We start from the raw sequence: 20,807 nt of genomic DNA, 5'->3' as shown, positions 1-20,807 counted from the left end.
CGACGCGCTCCGCCCCTGCATCGCCCCTCGCCCCCCCGGGCCCGCCCCAGGCCACCCACGGCACCACTTCCGCCTTGCGACTCCGCCTCCGCGCCCCGCACCGCCCCCCAAGACACACCCCGCAACGGGCACCGCCCCCAGGGCGCGCCCCTAGTCCAGGCAGCCAGCCCTAACCAAAAGGTAGCCTCTTTCCGCTTTTACAGAAACTCGGAGGGTGGGGGTTCGGGGGTAGGGGGCGGGGGCGGCCCCTGGGTAGTTCAGTCGGTTAAATGTGGTTAAGCGTCTGAATTTGGCTCAGGTCGTGATCTCACGGTTGGAGCCCCGCATGGGGCTCTCTGCTGTCAGCGCAGAGCCTGCGTGCGACCCTGTCTCCCTCTCTCTGCCCCTACCCCACTAGCTGCTCGCTTTCTCTCTCTCTCTCTCCCTCTCTCTCTCTCTCTCTCTCTCTCAAATAAATAAATAAATAAATCTAAACTTAAAAAAAAAAAAGCTCGGAGGGGGTTATACTGCTGGCAAGAGGGACACCCGTGCCTGGGGCGATGGTCTGTCCAGCCCCATTCAACCCCCTCCCTGCCTCAGTGTCCTCTAGCCCCCTTCCCGCCAGTAATAAAACCATAATTCTCCTGCCCCCGCCCGGTGCCCAGATCTCGTCGTTTACTGTTCCAAACTCGCCTGTCTCATCCAACCAAGCCCACATTACACGGCCTTGAATCCCCTTCTTCCTTCCTTCCCACCCTAGCACCTCCCACAAAGAAAAAAAAAAAAAAAAGGCAGAAATCTACTCTTCTGAACTCCCAGTTTGTACAGCTCACTTCCACCTTTCAGAAATAATTGCTCCTGTTTGCTGAACATTTGCTAAGTCCCAGCCATTGTGCTAGTCACTTTACATTGTGTTATCACACTTATCCTTGACTACAGTCCTATCAAAGGAATACCAAAAACCATTCTTTCCCCCCATTTTACAGATGGGGGACGCTGGAGCTGGAGGAAGTGGTGTCTGTTCAAGGTCACAGAGTAGCAAGTGGCACAAGGCCGTTCAAGATTTAAAGCTGAACCTGATTCAAGTCTACCTTAGAATCCATTCTCCTGAGCATCAAAACCTCAGCCCCATTTATTCACTCAGTCCACAAATATTTATTGAGATCCTGCCTGCGCTGAGGTCTACACAGGCATCGAGAATATACAGTTGAACAAATCAGAAAGCCCTGCCCTTAGAAGCTTACATTCCAGTGGGAGGAGACAGACGATGAAAAATATAAAGAAAGAAAAGATACAGTGTGTCAATGATAAATGAAAAGAAAATTCAATAAAAAACAGGGCGGTGGGGGGATAAGAAACCTCTTTCTTTATATCCCCAAGGATACGTATCTCATTGGCTCAATGAAAGTTTACCTCATTCATCTGTGTCTCCCCCTCCCTCCCCACCACACACACATCCGTTTCCCCGAGCCGAGGGCAGTCCCTGGCACATTCTATGGCAGATCTCGCTTTGGTAAATAAGTTTAGGGGTCCTGGATTCTAGGCCTTGGGCAAGTCCCTGCCCCTCTCTGGGCCTCAGTCTCCCCATCAGTTTATGGAGGAGTTGGACTAGAAAGGGTCCCTAAGGTCCCTTCCCACTCTGACGCTCTAGGATTCTATGAATAGGGTTAAAGAGAACAGGGACCAGCGATTGCTTCCCCACCCTAGCAACTGTTGCCAGACGAGGGCCATCTCCCGGTAAGTGTTGAAACACCTCCCTGGATCGGGGAGGTCTTGGGGGCATCCCATCATGCATCGCGACTTCGCCTCGCTAGGAGGCACGTTTTGTCCTCTTTGGTCACGATCGTCCCTTTGGATCCAGCCAGAGAGCGGGCCGCGTTCCTATGGCAACCGCGCCAGGTCCACGCGCAGACGGCGGGTAGCAAGGGTCAAAACAGATTCGCAAAGTAGAAGCCCTCGACCCGTTCAGTCCGTGACTTCCGGGCGCCGAGCCTTTAAGTGTCACGTGACCCCCTCCACTTGTCCCCGCCCCTCTCCCCTCCCCAGGTCCCGGCGAGCGCTGGTGCGGACGGGAGGCTCCTGGCCCGGCGGACTGACTGGAGCACGGACGCTGCAGCCGGTTGGGCCGGTGCCCTTTCCCGGTAACTCCTTCCCGGCGTGACGCGCGGAGCCGCGGACGCGGCGGGGCCGGGCAGGCTCGGGGATTTCCCGTCAGTTCCTCCTCGTTCCCGGTTCCCCAGGGCCCGGGGGAAACCGGGAGCCGACAGGGCCGGGCCCAGGACTCTCGGTGGGCGGCGGGGGAGGCGGTCGTCTCCTGGAGGGTTGCGACCTCCGGCGGGAGCTCAGACCTGGAGCGTGCCTCCTGGAGCCGCTGCCCGGTCTGGGGGATACTGCCCGCGGGCGGTAGCCTACCTGTTGGGCAGGTGATTTCCTGCCCCGACGCCGGCACAGTCGAGGTCGAGACTGTCAGCCAAAGAACTTAACAGCCCCCTCCCCCGCCTCTTGGGCCCCTCACTGGAGGCGACTGACACGGTGGAATAAGGCAGCGATTGCCCTGCGTGGTAGAAAAAAATAAGTACCCCTTTCTGACTGTCGACCCGGTGTTCAGTAAATCTGTACATACGTTTAACTCCCTTGCTGATCTTTTCAAGGTGGTATTATTCACCCTCCATTTATGAATGGCACTGAGGCTTAGCAAGTTTCAGTAACTTGCCCAAGGTCATGAAGTGGTAGAGGACGGATCCCGATTTGAGTCTGTTTCCGGAGCTTGTGTGCCTAACCAGTAGCTAGCTCCTCTTCCCGAGTTTTAGCGCTCTGTACATGTTTTATAGGTTATAGGTTGACTCCACAAGGAAGAAATGAATGTGTTTTCGGATTTGGTTCAGCATGCATGCAGTCCTAAAAATTGGCCATCGTGTCAGTCAATTCTGTGATCACTCCCAGTCAGTGTTTAGACTTCCACTTGTCCAAATCCACCACTGTTAGAGATTTGCCCACCTTCAGTAAGGTGTCACCTTAGACACTTGAACCTTAAAATGTTAGTAATTCATGTAAAGTCAGGATAAATATGACCCGTGAAAACTCACTGTATGATATCACAGAGTTCGTAATTCTTGACCATAAATGTCCGTGCAATACAGCACTACCTCGTTCATTAACCAACCAGGATTATTTCCCAGCCCACAGTGAGTTCAGTGACCACCCTGACCAGATATGGATCTTTAACATTTGAAGATGCCTGGTCTACAGGCTTTGCCATTAATCTCCCTTCACGTGGAAAACTAAATTTTTTTCTCACCGGTTTTTCTCCTCTTAGGTCTCCATTTATAATAACCATATTGCTGAGGGTTAAATTAAAGAGCATCCTCTCTGTTTGCTTGCTTCACTGGGTGTGGTGATAAAGACTAGAATTGGGGTACACAACGTCATAACAAGTTTTTAATTTTTTTAGAGTATCTCACTTCCCTGTTGGTACTTATTTAACCCCAAGAATGTCACAACTATGTCATTTCACAGTTTCGCACTTGGTAATTCTTCTGATCTCTTGAATTTATTTAGCATGTACTCAGTGAAGTACTCTGAAGCCACGTATTTTTAAATTTAAAGTATTATTGGCAGCATAAGTGAACTAGTGTATTTGAGATGTAGTTGCCTTGATTTTCCTATGAATGTTTTCCCACGTTTGCTTTTATTTCTCCATCTCATTGATTTTTCAGTCATTTCTAGAGCCAACCTAATCCAAGGATTCTGGCAAGTTGCTGTTAAGTCTTACCGCTCACCTTTTCACCTAGAATAGTTCTTATTTGTGATATTCAAAAACAGTAGTAAGATTGTCGATTTCAAAAGACATGGTCAAACAGCTTGACATCTTTCCTGCCAAACAGCTTTTGTTTGTTTTGTTTTTCATCTGTCTATCTTAGCCCTTTGCCTCAAAAGCGAGACTGTCCAGGTTTCTACCGCTGAAACTTATTGCCTCTTCAATCATTTCAGCTCTGGAAAGGAAGAGAAATGGAAGTGAAAAAATTGAGCATTTCCTGGCAGTTCTTGATAGTTCTGGTTCTGGTCCTGCAAATTCTGTCTGCGTTGGATTTTGACCCATACAGAGTCCTAGGGGTCAGCCGAACAGCCAGTCAGGCTGATATTAAAAAGGCTTATAAGAAGCTCGCCCGGGAATGGTAGGTGAAACAAAGAAATAGCAGTTTAATATAAGCTAAGCAGTTGCAGTAGGGGAATGCAGCCTAAATTATGGTTAGCTTTTATTTGTCTCTGTGTCTATGTTCAGTAAATCTATATCTGTCTAAAATAATTCATTTGGGAGAACTAATGTTCATGTTATTCTATAATTTTTTTTTAATTTTTTTTAGTGATGAGATCCAAAGCCTGTATTGCTGTGAATGCTTTTGGCCTGAAGAATTACCCTAGATACTGCCAGCATATTTAATGTTAAAGTAGGAGGGAGCTTTAGTTTTAAAGTATATATGTCATCAGCAATGAATAAGCTAACCACCCCATGATGTTATTCATAAAGTAACCCTTTATGCTAAAGGGAAGACTCTCCAATCCTATTTTCTACATTATTAACTTTAAGCTTTCAAGAAAATTTAGAGTAAGAGCTTTTTTGCTCTCAATTTTATAAGAATATTCAGGAACCGAGTACATTGCTGTTAAGAATTACTCTACTCTAAAAGTCGTAATTCGGGGCGCCTGAGTGGCTCAGTGGGTTAAGCGTCCGACTTCAGCTCAGGTCATGATCTCACGGTCCGTGGGTTCGAGCCCCGCGTCGGGCTCTGTGCTGACAGCTCAGAGCCTGGAGCCTCCTTCGGATTCTGTGTCTCCCTCTCTCTCTGCCCCTCCCCCACTCACTCTCTGTCTCTCAAAAAAATGAATAAACGTTAAAAAAAATTGTAGAAAAGTCATAATTCTACGTAGGTCGGTTTTCTATATGCTAAAGAGTATACCAGTGTTTGTGAATTAGCAGGACAGCGATAAATTTAAAACTTACAGACAGGCATCATCAGTTTTTTCCACCAAGACTTTGGACATGCCAAAGAAGTAGAAGTATTTGGATTATGTAGCTGGAGGGGCGCAGCAGGAGGGAAAGGACAGGAAGGGCACAGGTGACTAGAAGCTGGCAGAGCCAGTCGTAAATGATAAAAGACCGTTTGGGAATGGGAATCAAGATTGTACATGCTAGGCTCTTACGAGGCTCCAACTAACTACTGCATGCTAGGCTCCAGGTTCTATGCTTTTTATCTTATATAAACCTGCTAATTACCCTATGAGGGAGGATATTGCTGTCCCCCTTTTACCTGTGGGGAAATCTAGGCTCACTGTTATTAAGTCTTTATTGCCCCTGGGCTCCCTAGCTTGACCTTCTGTGCTAATAGATAGTTCATTGCTTTTTTTACTTTGTAATCACTTGCCCACGTGAGCAGAAGTAAGAATGAGTGGGTTAGGTTGGGGGGGGGCGGGGCCGGAAGTTCTGCAGGAGCAAAGCTGCCACATGCAGATGACATTGCAGGCCGTGCATGACTCTGCCTGACACTGTTATTCTTCAGTGAAAGATCTCCGTGTTAAGCTGGTTGCAGTCAAGGTAAAAGATAGTTCCCAATATGACGTTTTGAATACATATTTTAAACCAAACTCCTATCACAGGGAATCCAGAATTAGGTACTGAAAACACAATCTAATTATGTGTGGCCTCTTTCCAGGGACTCTCTTTACAGCAAAGTTGCCTTCCACATCATTTCAAACTCTTGCCTCTTTATATTTAAAGCAAAATATATAAGTCTGCAGTAAATTCATGAAGTAGCAACATTCTTTTGGACAGAGTATGGCCTTCAGCCGCATTTTAAAAGCAGAAATGATCGCTTGAGTATGTGGGATTTGTTAAAATGGACAGCTTTGACGTTTCTGTCTTCCAGAGCTGAAAAGGGTGTTATGATATTAATTAAATGAGTCATATGCTCCTCTTCCTTAATTAGACTCTCTCTAGGAGTAATTCATCACCGTAAAAATATATAGAATATCATCCAGTGAAAGTCTAAAATTTTACTGCACCTTTGCCTGCTCACCGTGCTGTCACTTTTTGCCGTTTTGGCTCCGGCAGGGTTTTATCACTGAAATCGCTTGTTTCATTTCACGATGGCTTCATACACGCTGAAAAGGACAGTGCTTCCCAGTTTGACTTTTCAGAGCAGCAGCAGGGGGGAGTGGTTAGTGCTTGACCTGGACTTGCAGGTTTCCTCTACTAGGTTTTACTACTAAATAATGTCTCTTCAGCTTCTCAAGAGCTTTCCCCCTTCCTTGGTGAAACCATTTAAAGTTACTGTGTCTCTCAGGAAAACTGTGTTTCTCTCCTAATAATTAGGTTTTAACGTACGCACTTTTCTTTTATCATCTTCATGGGCAATATAAACAACCCCACCCCAAGAAAAAGGCATCGTAAAATTTGATCCTAAGCAAACAGATATAACAAGGTCGGTCACTGGAACAGCAAAACGATTTGCCTAACACTTCTCTCTATTACTTTTTCTCCCTTCATTTTTATTTCCTTAGAGGTGGCTCCACAGCCAGTAGAGAGCAAGTGCAGTATTTTTCTTCACTTCCAGATTTAAAGGACGAGTATCATACTGCAGTGGGTGAAATGTTTCCTATACACTGAAAATAGTATTGGGCAGTGCTTTCCTAGAGCTGGATTTATCCTTTTCTGAATGTTTGCAACCTCGTGGCAGCACCCCTCAGTTAGGAAGATAGTTCTCATGACCTGAAACTGTCTTGTGGCTTCCTCCCTGTTCTCGGGCCTTGGTTTTGTCTTCGTCAGGATCTGTGGTTTTGGCCCAGCTGCCCTCACAGCCCTCGCCTTGGCTCAGTCTCCTCAAAAGCCCCTTCCTGTCCTTCAACACCCCCCTACCGAGTTCTGGACGTTAAATCTTCATTTGTGTGATTGCTTTATTTTATCTTTTCAGCCTTTAGCCTAAGTTTGAATATTTGAAACACTGGGGGGGGTTTTGGTTTTGGGGGTTTTTTGTTTTTTGGCTTTTGGTTTTTGGTTTTTTTTTGGTCATCCAGAAGCACGTTTTGGAACCACCATCTTGTTTCTTTAAGTCATACTATTTTCATTATAACCCAGCTGAGATTTTCTTTTGCCACTGATATTCACACCAAGAATTCAATAGTAAAGCAAGGAATAATGTCTAAATTTAATGGACAGCCATTTGCAGTTTATTTTTAGAGAGATCAGAATATGTGGTATAATTCATTCGAACATGTCCCGGCCAGAATAAGTTGACCAAGTTATAAAATTTCTTTATTCCAGTGTACTTGGTGCCGTTTTTAGTAGTCGTTTGCTTCCAGAAGAAGGAATGCTTGTCTTTCCTGAACCTTTGCTAGAGGAAACTTACTGGAAGTTAGCAGAAGTGATTATATAAAGAATACGCTGTGTAATAGGGCCTCTTAATAAAGAGAACATTGAAAAATCAGTTGGTAGCAAACACTGACTTAGGACTTAGGGAGCTCTAAGGAAGTAAAACCCAGCCCCTACTTGCCAGGACTTTAAATCCCCAAAGCTGAAATTGGCATGAACACAGGCAGATTGTGGAAAACTGAATGACCACAAATGGATACAGTTAACTGCAAGCTGTGTGTAATAGCAAATATTGGTTCTAATATTAGTTTAAATCACTTTGCATAAACTGTAGATTTTTCTCACCCCTTAAACATGGGGCCTTGAAACCATGATCCGTTTATGGGTGAAAGGCCATCTTAGGCAAAAAGGAACAAGCAGAGCAATAACGAAACTAAAATGTTCTCTCTTAAACGTCAGCAGCAAAGTGCCACTTGGAATATGGTTGTTACGAAACAAATTCACAGTGTGTCCTAGAAGCTATTTCCTATATCCTCCTGAGTTGTCCGAAGAAACACCTTCCTCGATGACATTCTAACATGGGGATGAATTGCCGCCATCTTGGGAAGGGAAGTCGGTTCTGAGGCCTCAGTGACCTTAGCCTGGAGCCAGTTCCCAGCTCAGCAGTATTAGGAACAATGTAAAGGCATGTGCATAGCCCACCTCTCCTCACTGGAATGTTCTAGTGCTCCCCGGTGTTGTGAAAATGTGCCCCACTGGAGTGCTTTTGGTAGAAACTGCCTGTTTCAAAGTTTCACTTAATTATTACGGTCATGCGAAGCAAGTGATTGCCTCTCCTGTGAATTTTTAAGAAACCGTCCTAACAAAATGGCCTTCCGTCTGAGGTAGTGAACCGTGTGTACAAGATGTTAACTGACTGTGTGTAAAACATTAAATGCGTTCTCACTGCCTGCCCATTTGTGTTTTCAGGCATCCTGACAAAAACAAAGATCCAGGAGCGGAAGACAAGTTCATCCAAATTAGCAAGGCTTATGAGGTATCCTGTCAAACTTGTGACGCGTCCATTAGCTCTTATAAAATCTGCTTTAGGCGACCAGTTTTGTAAAGACCTCTCAGAAGGGGCACAGTCCCAATGCCCTTGACCCGGTTTCTAGATGATGGTAGAGAAAACTTACTTAGTTACATCCAATATGTTGAAATAGGTGCCTGAATACTTCAGCTCTTAAAAAAAAAATAAACAAAACTGGCTTATTTTAAAGGCTTTAATTGGAATTGTAGAGTTCTCAGAATTCCTAACTGTAGGTCTCTCTTTCCTTTGTAGAAACTTCTATTACATGGTCACTTTGACAGCACACATACTAGAACTTCTGTTAAAGAAAGATTGACTTCCCAATTTATTAAAGTGACACAAGGTTACAAATGCATTTAAACAGACTTTTTTCAACAATTTTCCAACATGTCCACTTAAGTAACTTGTTCTGGAATGTGCCTTAAAGATAAGTCCATGGCTTTATGGTTTCTGTAGGGTAATGCTCTTCAAGAGACAGTGCTTGGCTCATAGAATGGCACATCATCCGCAAACAGCCTCTTGAATTTTAGACTTCAGAATTAAGTAAAACAAAGTCAGCTAACGTCCGGGACACTGAGCTCAACCCTGTGGCTGCTTTTTGGTGTTCACAGCTTTTCATATCTTGCTTTGAGTTATTCCAACTTAAAGTGGCATAACCTAGTCAATTTTCTTGTCATCCAGCCCTGGTGATCAACAGTATGTTACGTTTTATTTGCTTTACTGATGTATTGAGTACTGTGATAACCCCAAATCTCTGAAGGCAGGACGAACATAAGTATCTAAATGACCGAAGTGTTTTAGTCTTGACATATTTAATGTTTCTGTTGAAAGTAGGGTCTCCTGTAGATCTCCCCTATGACCCAGCAATAGCACTGCTAGGAATTTACCCAAGGGATACAGGAGTGCTGATGCATAGGGGCACTTGTACCCCAATGTTTATAGCAGCACTTTCAACAATAGCCAAATTATGGAAAGAGCCTAAATGTCCATCAACTGACGAACGGATAAAGAAATTGTGGTTTGTATACACAATGGAATACTACTTGGCAATGAGAAAGAATGAAATCTGGCCTTTTGTAGCAATGTGGCTGGAACTGGACAGTGTTACGCTAAGTGAAATAAGTCCTACAGAGAAAGACAGAGACCATATGTTTTCACTCTTAGGTGGATCCTGAGAAACTTAACAGAAGTCCATGGGGGAGGGGAAGGGGAAAAAAAAAGTTAGGGAGGGAGAGAGTCAAACCATAAGAGACTCTTAAAAACAGAATAAACAGAGTTGATGGGGAATGGGAGGAGGGGAGGGGGGGTGGTGGGCATGGAGGAGGGCACCTGTTGGGATGAGCACTGGGTGTTGTATGCAAACCAGTTTGACAATAAATTTCATGTAATAAATAAGTAAATAAATAAATAAATAACATATAAAATAAAATAATATCTTAGAAAAATTGGGAAAGAAAGAAAGAAAGAAAGAAAGAAAGAAAGAAGAGTCTCCTGGTATGTTGCAGATTACATTGAGAATATCTAACCATGTCATGGCTCTACGTTCATTTTCTTCCTGTGTCTTCCATGCCGCTCACAGGAAAATCCTCTGGGTGAAACTTTCCCCACTTCTTAAATGTCTTTTTTTTTTTTTTTTTTCCTCTCCTCACAGATCCTTTCCAACGAAGAAAAGAGATCGAATTACGATCACTACGGAGATGCCGGAGAGAACCAGGGCTACCAGAAGCAGCAGCAACGAGAGTATCGCTTCCGCCATTTCCATGAGAATTTTTACTTTGATGAGTCTTTTTTTCACTTCCCTTTTAATTCGGAGCGGCGGGACTCCATTGATGAAAAGTATTTATTGCACTTTTCACATTACGTGAACGAAGTGGTTCCAGATAGCTTCAAGAAACCCTACCTCATTAAGATCACCTCAGATTGGTGCTTCAGCTGCATCCACATCGAGCCCGTTTGGAAAGAAGTGGTTCAAGAACTAGAAGGACTGGGTAAGATAATTTTATTTTCTGGAAGATGTTTGTATGGGAGAAGGTGACCTTCATATCTTGAATTATATAGGCTACCAGGGAAATGAAGCTGAGATTTCTCTCACAAGTTCATGGTGACTGGTGTCTTCCAAGGACATGTTTTCAGAGCAGGGGAATGTATCAGCCACTTGCGTTTTCCATTACTAATTTGAAGCCTTATCCGTAGTCTCCTAACATCTAGCTAGGGGCCTAATATATAGGAGAAGCTTAAAAACTATCAGTTGGACAAAGCAGCCCTAAAGCATCAATTTAGATGCTGGTGGGATTTGCAGGTTATTCTTCACACTGTGTGTGATTTCGTTCTTTTTTTTTTTTTTTTTTTTTTTTTTTTAATGTTTATTTATTTTTTGAGAGAGGGAAAGACAGAGTGTGAGCAGGGAGGGGCAGAGAGGGGGAGACACAGAATCTGAAGCAGGTTCCAGGCTCTGAGCTGTCAGCACAGAGGCCGATGTGGGGTTCGAACCCACAGGCTGTGAGATCATGACCTGTGCTGAAGTCAGACGCTTAACAGACTGAGCCACCCAGGCGCCCCTGTGAGTTCGTTCTTTGATTTAGTTTACTAGAGCCGCCTTAACAGAATACCACAGAAACAACGGAAATTTATTTTCTTACAGTCCTCAAGGTTAGAAGTCCATTGTCAAGGTGTGGGCAGGTTTGGTTTTTTTCTGAGACCTCTCTCCTTGGCTTGCACACGGCCGCCCTCTCCATGCACATTCACGTGGTCTTGCCTCTGTATGTGCACGTTTCTGGTGTCTCTCTCTCTCCCTTTCATGTCCTAATCTCTTCTTATAAGGACACCAATGAAACTGGATTAGGGCCCACTTTAATGACCTAGTTTTAACGTGATTACTTCCATGAAGTTTCTGTCTAAACGCAGTCACATACTAAAGTACTGGGGGTTAGGACTCCAACATATGGATTCTGGTAGGGGACACAGTTCACTCCGTAACACTAACGGTTACGGGTGACCACTCTCGATCACCGATGAGCCTTTCCTGTGTTCATAGTTACCACTTAATGCCAGGAAAATGTCAACCATCCAGACAGGATATTTATTTTAATAACTTTTAACAGTTGGAATTATTGAATTGCGTGTGTATGTTGTGTTTCCTAGGCATTAGCAGACCTATTCTTGAGTAAAAAAGGCCCAACTCAAACATAGGGCCTGATTTCTCTGGAGAGAAAGTGCCACTGAAAGCCATCAGTTCACTTATTCTAAAGCAGAAATTATTAGCCTGTGGTTCGGAAGCACTCAGATTTGCCAGACGGCTTTCCTGAGATTGAATAAAGAAGCTCTTGGAGAAAGACAAGGAAATAAGTTTAACATAGTGTCATACGTGTGGTGGGAAGTCAGTAGGTGCTTGCTCGTGGTGCATAATGAATGAACGAGAGGTTGACCTCAGCTGGAAGCCCCTGGACTGAACAGCTTCCTCGTCAAAAAAGCATAATTGCGTTTCATGCCACCCCACTTGGTATACTGAAAGCTATTTCACCAGGAGCTGGCATTCAGACCCACTAGCAGAACATAAGGCACTGCATAAGTCAGGGTGGTAATGCGTCTACACCGAAGTCAGATCAGGGCCAACATTACATTTTAAACATGTCAGGCAAATACACACAACGTGAGGTGGCGAAGCACAGTGTTTGGTGACCTGTGCTGCAGCCCTGGGCTTTGGAGTCAGACCGGTGTTCAGATCTCAGCTCTGTCATTTACTGTCTTGCTGCCCTTGGACAAATACCCTAACCCAGGTTTCTTCATCTCCAAAGTGGATGTGATAATGTCAAACCAATAGGGTCATTAAGAAGATTAAATGAAAAAAAAAATTACACTAAGTGCCTGACATGGATCAAACACAAACATAAAATGAGTCATAAAAATGAGTCAACTAGGTTTTCTGGCTTACCAAAGAAAAAAAAAATTCAAGGCACCTATTTTATACATTTTTAAAAATCATTCTCAGCTATATTAGCCTACTTTCTTCAACTCACTGACTCCCAGGCACTGACTTTTGACTTACGTTTAGCTTAAGTCTTGAAAGGTAATTAGAAGTTGGATGGGCAGGAAACCAAAGAATAACATTACAGGCAGAGAAACAAAGAGAGTCCACAGAAGAGCCAGTCGCAAGGTGTGACTCGGGTGTAGACGAGGGGAGGAAGGAGGAAGAGTATGCTGGGACGAGGTAGTAAGGAGCCTTAAAGTCCAGGCTCCAAAAGGGGACTTTCGGGGCGCCTGGGTGGCTCAGTCGGTTAAGCGTCCAACTCTCGATCTCGAGTTGTGAGTTCACGCCCTGTGTTGGGCTTAAGGCTGGGTGTGGAGCCTACTTAAAAAAAAAAGAAGAAGAAGAAGAAGGAAAAGTGGACTTTATTTTACAGTGTGTAATAAAGCCAAGGAAAGCTGTCACATAGAGCTATGCTTTAATCCGATCTACGCTTTGGAAAACTGTTAGAGCCGCGTGAAGGACAGACTGAAGAAAGTAAGAAGAGAAGCTGGGAGAGGTCACCGGCCCCAGCGTGACAGCAACCACTGGCCCAGACTAGGACAGTGGGAACAGAGAGAGGTGGACAAGTGTAAGGTATTTGAGAGGTAGGATCATGGAAGTCTGGAGGGACCTGGCTCCTGGAGACCCACCTGAATGTGAGGAGTGAGGAAAAAAGGAGAGAGAGGGTCACAGTTGACTCTGCATTGACTTGAGCTACTGGATGGGCAGGGAAGAGCTGGATTTGAGTCGTTCTAAATAGTAGCTACCGTCTGGACATACTGTGCGTGATGACATGAAAATTACAATATTAGCTTCCGTTTATTGATAATTTACCGTATGCCAAACACAATTGTAAAAATCAACTCGTATTAAACGGCAGCCGTTTGAAGCCGGTGCTGTTGTCATTCATCATTTTTCAGACACTTAGCTCAGTTTTGGTACCTTGTCAGGGTCTCACAGTTGGTGTTTGGCAAAGCTGGGGTTTGAACCCAGGTAGGCTGGCCCTGTGATCCTTGCACTGCGCCCCGTGCTGTCCTGTCTTCTAATGTCCTTAAATCCGTAGTGATCGAAGATCTTGCCATTCTTTTAGGTTGCCGTGCTGTATAATCGTAGTAAGTCAGGACTCAAGCGACAGGAATGGAAGAAGCAGAATTTAGATCCGTAGAAGTCACATTTACTGAGGGCTCAGTCCATTGCCCCGCTGCACCCCCCAAGTTCCCTGGAAGACAGGTTTGGCCTAATGTGTTAGATGAGTTTGGTTTGTAAACCATTTTTCCCCTTTGGAACGTTCGCATTAGTTGCAGATTCCCAACAGGCCCCACTGGGTTACAGCTGGGTGAGTTGGGCACAACCATGAGATCTATGGCCATTTCCCTGGCTGGCTGAGGCAGCACTACCCTCTAAGACAGGATAATGCCAAAAATTTTCTATTCTGAGTCCACAGGGAGATCAGCTGAGTGGTCTGGGGAAGCTGGGACCTTATGTCAGAATAACGTAAAAGGTCCGACTGGCCACGTGTGAACCTGCCCCCGGGGAGAAATGCTGCGGCCCTTCAGGTGGAGGCTCTGGTCACGCAGTGCGACAGCAACTAGTGTGCAAAAGCAGCCGGCATTCGTGGACAGCCGCGCCAAGGGGGAGGACCAGAAGTAGTCAGCACTACCCCTGCCCTTAGGGAGCTCACTGTTTAGTTGAAGAGAAAATATGTACCCTGAGAATTCACGCTTGACATTTGCAAGTACAGAATTACATTCGCAAGTGCGGAATAATACGGCACTGCAGGAGTAAGCCGAGGAGAGAAGGGATTCTCGTTCTCATTTCAGACTTTCTTCTTGATGAGCCAAGTACTATGTTAGACACGAATATAATAGCTTTTCCTGAGCCTTTTAATTGTTGTCCACTATGCCAGGTGCTTTGTATGGATTATCGTTATCCCCAGAGCAACTCCGTTGAGGGAGAGACTATTATTAGCCCCATTTTCCAGATGAGGGCACTGAAGCCCAGAAAGGCTAAGGAACTGATCGAGATCACACTATCCACAAGTGGCAGTGCAGGGACATGGACCCGGGAGCTCAACTCCAGGGGCCACTTTTACCTGCCGTGCTGCACAGCTTCAGAAACACGTCAGACATGGCCTTGCACCCGCAACACCCAAATGGGAGACACACGTGAATTGTCACGGCGCACTGAGTGCCCCCCGGGGAGGCACAGACAGAGCTACCAGAGCGCCAGGGAGGTTGAGGGTCTTGAAATCAAATACCATTTTAGGGCGACCCGATTGGAACCGTCGTACAGAAATTCTTTCCCGTGACTTCTCAGGTTCAAAGAAGGAATAAATGAATGAACGAACGATTCCTCTCTTTTAAGGAATTGCTAAGGGTGTAGCAGTTTCACGCCGTCTAGAGAAAGGATCTATCTAAATACTGGCTTTTAAAAATCTGCTTTAGCTGCAGGCCCTCGATTTTGTTCCATTTCACATTGTTTGCATCTTAGCAGTTATTTTATTGATGGGTTTGTGTTCAGTCGGAATTGCGGTGGCCTGTTCCTGCAGCTGGTTCTGTACGGTTCCTGAAGACGTATGCAAAACTCGAAGTAAAAGTGAATGTGTGTGTGCTGCAGAGGAGAAAGAGAAAGAAGTCCCCTAAAAGATGCAAACTACGTGTCTGGGATCATACGATGAAAGGCACAAGTGGCACCTCGAAACACGTGTGGCACAGACACGTTTAGCGCACAAAGACTTCTTACAACCCCAGAGAGGGAAGAAAATGTCAGTGTTTTTGATTACCCAAGGTCTGCAAACTAGCCAGAAACATCAATGCATATCAAAATCAAATAATGTTTCTGAAAGAGGTCACATCTGCTTTGCCTTTCTTTCAAGTTCGCTATTCATGTTTGTTTGGATTTCGGGCGTATCCGTCTGTCATCTCGCCAGGCTATGCTGAATCAAGATGAGAAAACGTGGTTACTCTTACTTGCTGTTGGCCTAGCTGAGCTTGCTTTATGGACCCTGAACTTTGAAGGGTAGAACATCCAAAAGCAGAGGCGACCATGGCGACCGTGTTGTTCACTGTGACTCAGACCCTAAGTCACCACCAGTTCATTGGTCATTTCCCAGCCTGAGTCTCCGCGAGATCACAGCCCTGCCAGCTTTTCTTACTCTTCCTTCCCAGCTTGGGTGGGGAGGTGGGGGGTGGGATCTGAATTCTTTTTTTTTTTTTTTTATTTTTTTTTTTTTTTTTTTGCATTTATTCATTATTGAAAGAGAGAGAGAGACAGAGCATGAGCAGGGGAGGAGCAGAGAGAGAGGGAGACACAGAATCCGAAGCGAGAGAGAGACAGAGCATGAGCAGGGGAGGAGCAGAGAGAGAGGGAGACACAGAATCCGAAGCGGGCTCCAGGCTCCGAGCTGTCAGCACAGACCCCGACGCGGGGCTTGAATTCACAAACCGTGAGATCATGACCTGAGCCGAAGTCAGACACCCGACCGACTGAGCCACCCAGGCGCCCTAGATCTGAATTCTTATTCAGTATCTTCTCAGGAGGAAAAATACCATGAATTGAAACACAAAATATTTATCAGTCTTTATTCTTTTCTAGTCCTTATGCTAGTTAATCTATAGGAGAGAAGTAAAATACCTCCAGAATTTAGAAATGGGATTATTATGGTAAGAATTGAGGTCCTTTGTAGAAACAATGCAAGGAAATAGCCTTTATAAATCTGGAAACACTTGTATTTTTTTTAATGTTTATTTATTTAATTTGAAGGGGAGAAAGAGAGAGCATGAGCCGGGAAGGGTCAGAGAGAGAATCCCACGCAGGCTCTGCCCTGTCAGCACAGAGCCCAGCCCACCCAGGCCTCGATCTCATAAACCGTGAGACCATGACCTGAGCCGAAACCAAGAGGCAGATGCTTAACCAAACAGGCCACCCAGGGGCCCCCGAAACACTTATTATGTAAAGACTCAACGGTAATTTAAGTAAAAGAAATGAAACCTAATCACTTGTGTTCTATTTTAACTGGGAAAAAAGCTGCACTGATGGGAGTGCAGGAAAGGTGGGGGAAGGAGGGCATGAAGAGTAAGGGTCGACGCGTTTATCGCAGTCTGCAGGAGGAGACCTTCTCCTCGAGGCACCACACAGAGACGGTCTCGGGCTTCACCACGGTCGGGATGGAATAATACTTCATAAGAGCAGTTGTAATTAATTAGGGGCCCACTGTGTTCAAGGCTCTGGATTAGGTCATTTTTTGTTGTGTCATTTAGTCCTGACCGAACAACTTCCCTCCGGTTTACAAATGAGGAAACCGGGGCAGAGGGGTTAAATGACTTGCCTCAAGTTACACAGCTCGTGGGGAGCAGAGCTGGGCCTTAAATCTGGATCTGACTGATTTTGAATTCACTGGTTTCTGTTTTAAAAATCGAGTACCTACTGGGGCGCCTGGGTGGCTCAGTCGGTTGAGCGTCCGACTTCAGCTCAGGTCACGATCTCACGGCTCGTGAGTTCGAGCCCCGCGACGGGCTCTGTGCTGACAGCTCAGAGCCTGGAGCCCGCTTCAGATGCTGTGTCTCCCCCTCTCTCTGCCCCTCCCCTGATGGCACGCTGTCTCTTTCTCTCTCTCGAAAATAAATAAAAGCATTTTTTAAACAATAAAAATCGAGTACCTAGTAAGTGCCAGGAACTGGAGGCAGCAGTAAAACCAAATAAACAAAAGTCCCTGTACTCGTAGAGCTGTGTTCTAGTGACTGCACACAACTAAATGAAACCGAGTCCATCAAAGGGCAACGGCGTGGTGAGCAGGGCAGGTACTAGAGAAGGCCAGGGCGAGGTGACAGGCTGAAGCTGGCCAGACAGGACACGCCTTGCTGAGGAGGCAACGCACAAGGGGTGTGACCTCGAGCTTCAGGGATACCTGGGGCAAGACTAGAGGGAACAGCAAGCTCTGAAGATCTTTCCGGTTTCCCTTTGCCCCCCCAGGGCTGCCTGCATCCCTCATCCTGACTCCAGGCCCACCAGCCACCTTTCTGATTACTGATTCTGGTCCCCGGGTGTTCCGAAACCCTGCAGGGGACACCCGGAATGGCGCAGTTACCTGAGCGTACCGCCTGGGATTGTATAATAAATTGGCATCTGGTCTATAGGAGATGGTTTAGGGTGAGCCGGACTCTAAGAAATTGATGCCTCCGGTATTTGGAACCTAGGATAGAAGAGGTCGTTCTTCCAAGCCAGGCGGCAGCCAGGCCTGGGTTCAAGTCCTGGTTCCACTGCACGCTAACTGTAATGCCAGGCCCGTTGTCCTCAGCCTCTCCGGGCACTGCGGTCCTCATCCATGAAGGCAACTACACTGACCACTCAGGATATTTGTATGAAAGGTGAAAATGTCTATAAAGCTTTCGCCACGCTGCCTAACTTAGAAAGGGTTCAGGACATGGTCATTCCGCCCCTAGGCCTTTGCCGTGTGGCCGCTCGACCTCCCTCGGTGATGTCTCTTCCTGACTTCACAGAAAAGCAAAGCTCTCAGTGTATGTGCCTGCTATATTCTTGTTCTTCTCACAGGATCTTATATGCACTTCCACTTACTGACATTGTTCCATCAGTATTTGTAATGCCTGTAGTGCGGTGCAATGTTCTAGACTTGGCTCTAGACCATCCAGCTTGGATTCTCGCTCTACAGTGTTACCAGCTCTGCCAGCTAGGATCACATAATCTCTCTGAAGCTCACTTTGTCTGTGAAATGAGGGGGGGCCTATGTGATGTTTAAGGTTCCTCCTTTCCTGCCCTTGAGATACTCCAAGGGTCACTGTCAGGTCGCCTGCAAATAGACTTGTTCAGTCTGCTCAGCAGTTGTAATGTGTGAAGCTTGTGAGCCCTGCCGTTCACCTAGTAATTCCGTTTTTGGAATTTAACTAGGAAATCACACAAGTGCACAAAGATATGTACACAAAGACGTACAAGGATGCCCATCAGAATACTCTGGTAATAGTGAAAGCCAAAAGCAGTTTCAGTATTCAAATAGATTAATGGAGGCGCCTTGGTGGCTCAGTTTGTTAAGCATCCGACTCTTGATCTCAGCTCAGGTCTTAATCGAAGTGTCGTGAGTTCAAGCCCCACATCGGGCTCCACACTGGACATGGAACCTACTTAAAAATCTTAAAAACTTAGGGGTGCCTGGGTGGCTCAGTCAGTTGAGCGTCCAACTTCGGCTCAGGTCATGCTCTCACAGTTCATGAGCTCGAGCCCTGCGTCAAGCTCTGTGCTGACAGCTGGGAGCCTGAAGCCTGCTTTGGATTCTGTGTCTCTCTCTCTGTCCCTCCCCCTCTTGCACACGTGCACGCGTGCGCTCGCTCTCTCTCTAAGTATACGTTAAATTTTTTTTTAATTTTTTTTAATTTAAAAAACAAAAATAAAACCGAAAAGATTGATGTCCCGGTTCCAGTGAGCTCCTGCTGTGTCCCGTGCTCTGGTCTGCTGCTTGGATGCACCAGTGACCGAACCAAGATCCCCGCCTTACATCCTAGCAGGGGCAGATGTACAACAAACAATCGACAGAGAAAGGAAAGTGTGTGATACATCGGAAGGTGGGAAGTGCTACGGGAAAAGGGCAAGTGAGCAGGTTGAGGGGGATCCCGAGAGCGGGGAGTATTGTCTCAAACATGGTAGCCAAGTGGGCCTCGTTGAGAAGGGCCTGCAGCTGGCGAAGGAGTCGGCTGCACAGAGGTCAGGGAGGTACACGCTCCAGGCAGAAGGGAGAGCCAGTGCCAAGGCCCTAAGGCAGGAACATGCCCGTGTGTTTAAGGAAGAGAAGGATGCTGGGCACTGGAGCAAGGTGAGTGAGGGCGGGAGGAGGGGAAGGAGGCAGAAGGGAACCGGGGACCGAATCACAGAGGGTCTTGTCGGCCTTTGTGAAGATGGCCTTTTATTCTGAGTGAAACGGGAAGTGTTTGCAGGGTTTGGGCAGAGGAGTGCCCTGATCCATGTTTGTGTGTTCGAAGGGATGGTCCGGCCAGTACGTTGAGAGTAGACCGCAGGGAGACCGGGAGAAACAAGGCCATTAGGAGGGTATTGCAGCCACGGGGGAGGAGAGCTGATGTCTCAGAGAGGAGAGCCTAAAGAAGACGGAGAAAAACAGTCAGATCCCTGGTATATTTTGAAAACGAAACCAACAGGACTTGCTGACAGATTGGACGTGGGGTGTGAGAGGCAAGAGGTGGAAAATGACTCCCATCTTCCGTCCAAGTAACAGGAAGGGAGGGGCCCGTCCGTGACCAGGGGAGGCCTGCGTGGGACAGGCCTGGGGGAGGAGATCAGGAGGTAGGTTTGGGAAGTGTTAAGCTTGAGAAGTCTGTTGGGCATCCAAGAGAAGCCGCGTGTCTTTGCTGGCTATTAATACTTCACGTACCTCAGTGTTCGCAGAGCTCTCCAAATGGATCGGCTGATGGAGGAGCGAGGAAAATTATTCAACTATTAAGTGCAATGAGTGTCAGATGCTTCTATTTTATTTTATATATAGATGTTTGGGGAAGAAAAGGCACAGATAGATACCAAAATAGTAGCAGTAGGTAATGGGATTGGGCTTCTGAGTGATTTTCCCTAAATTTCTTTTTCCTTTTGAGAATGTGCACTTCCTAATATCTCTACAAAGTAATTTATAGGACAGGGAGATTTGCTCTCAAGAGCGAGAAGACCGTGACTTCCATCGATAAATCGTAATTATTTTTTCCAACCATTACCGAGTTGTTGAATCCCTGGATTGTTCACAGGTTTTTTTCTTTGTGCATAGGAACACGGGGAGCAGATGGCTTTCTTTTCTTCTCAAGTATTTTCTCATGTTCTACTCCCAAAATTCGAAATAACAGACTAAAAGAAAGACTTGTCGCTCTTAAATACTGCCAGATTATTCTGCAGAAAAACTGAACCGACTTAGAATGTCAGCAACGAAAACACTGATAGACAACCTATTGGGAAAGATATCGTCCCCTGCTGGGTCAGGATGGATTTCGATTGCGCACCAGAAAAGTACCAGCCTTTCTTCATCCACCACGGCGCGGGTGGGGGGGTATAAAAGGCTTCATGCAAGTCTTCCCTGCTTTCCAGGTGTAGGAATCGGCGTGGTCCACGCTGGGTACGAGAGACGCCTGGCCCATCACCTGGGAGCACACAGCACACCCTCCATCCTGGGAATCATAAATGGGAAGATCTCCTTCTTCCATAATGCAGTTGTCCGTGAGAACCTACGACAGTTTGTAGAAAGTCTTCTTCCAGGGAACTTGGTGGAGAAAGTAAGTACCCCGCGGAGAAGAAATTTACGAGGTACCGGGACCCCTGGCTGTCCTGAACTCTTGTCTGCAGTCCTCTCAGGCCTGAGTGTCCTTTCGAACAGGGCAAGACATATC

The 20,807-nt window shown here is 46.1% G+C and overlaps 1 protein-coding gene across 2 annotated transcripts in view; it reads left to right on the top strand.

The window, feature by feature from the left end:
- The first annotated feature begins 62 nt into the window (after window positions 1-62).
- DNAJC16 (DnaJ heat shock protein family (Hsp40) member C16) overlaps window positions 63-20,807 on the top strand; it is a 44,050-nt gene continuing 23,305 nt past the window's right edge. Inside the window, exons 1-6 of one of the 2 annotated variants that reach the window (XM_049618026.1) lie at window positions 63-180; window positions 966-2,120; window positions 3,970-4,154; window positions 8,315-8,381; window positions 10,066-10,402; window positions 20,509-20,693. In XM_049618026.1, coding sequence (XP_049473983.1) covers window positions 3,988-4,154; window positions 8,315-8,381; window positions 10,066-10,402; window positions 20,509-20,693 — 756 coding nt within the window. In that variant the 5' untranslated portion in view covers window positions 63-180; window positions 966-2,120; window positions 3,970-3,987. Of the gene's footprint in view, window positions 181-965; window positions 2,121-3,969; window positions 4,155-8,314; window positions 8,382-10,065; window positions 10,403-20,508; window positions 20,694-20,807 lie in introns of those variants that run through there. The other variant, XM_049618027.1, reaches the window with a different exon arrangement.

The sequence above is a fragment of the Panthera uncia genome (genome assembly GCF_023721935.1).
Source record: "Panthera uncia isolate 11264 chromosome C1 unlocalized genomic scaffold, Puncia_PCG_1.0 HiC_scaffold_4, whole genome shotgun sequence".
Classification (NCBI taxonomy): domain Eukaryota; kingdom Metazoa; phylum Chordata; class Mammalia; order Carnivora; family Felidae; genus Panthera; species Panthera uncia.
Note: the sequence above shows the minus strand (reverse complement) of the source record. Positions and strands in the feature narration are given on the sequence as shown.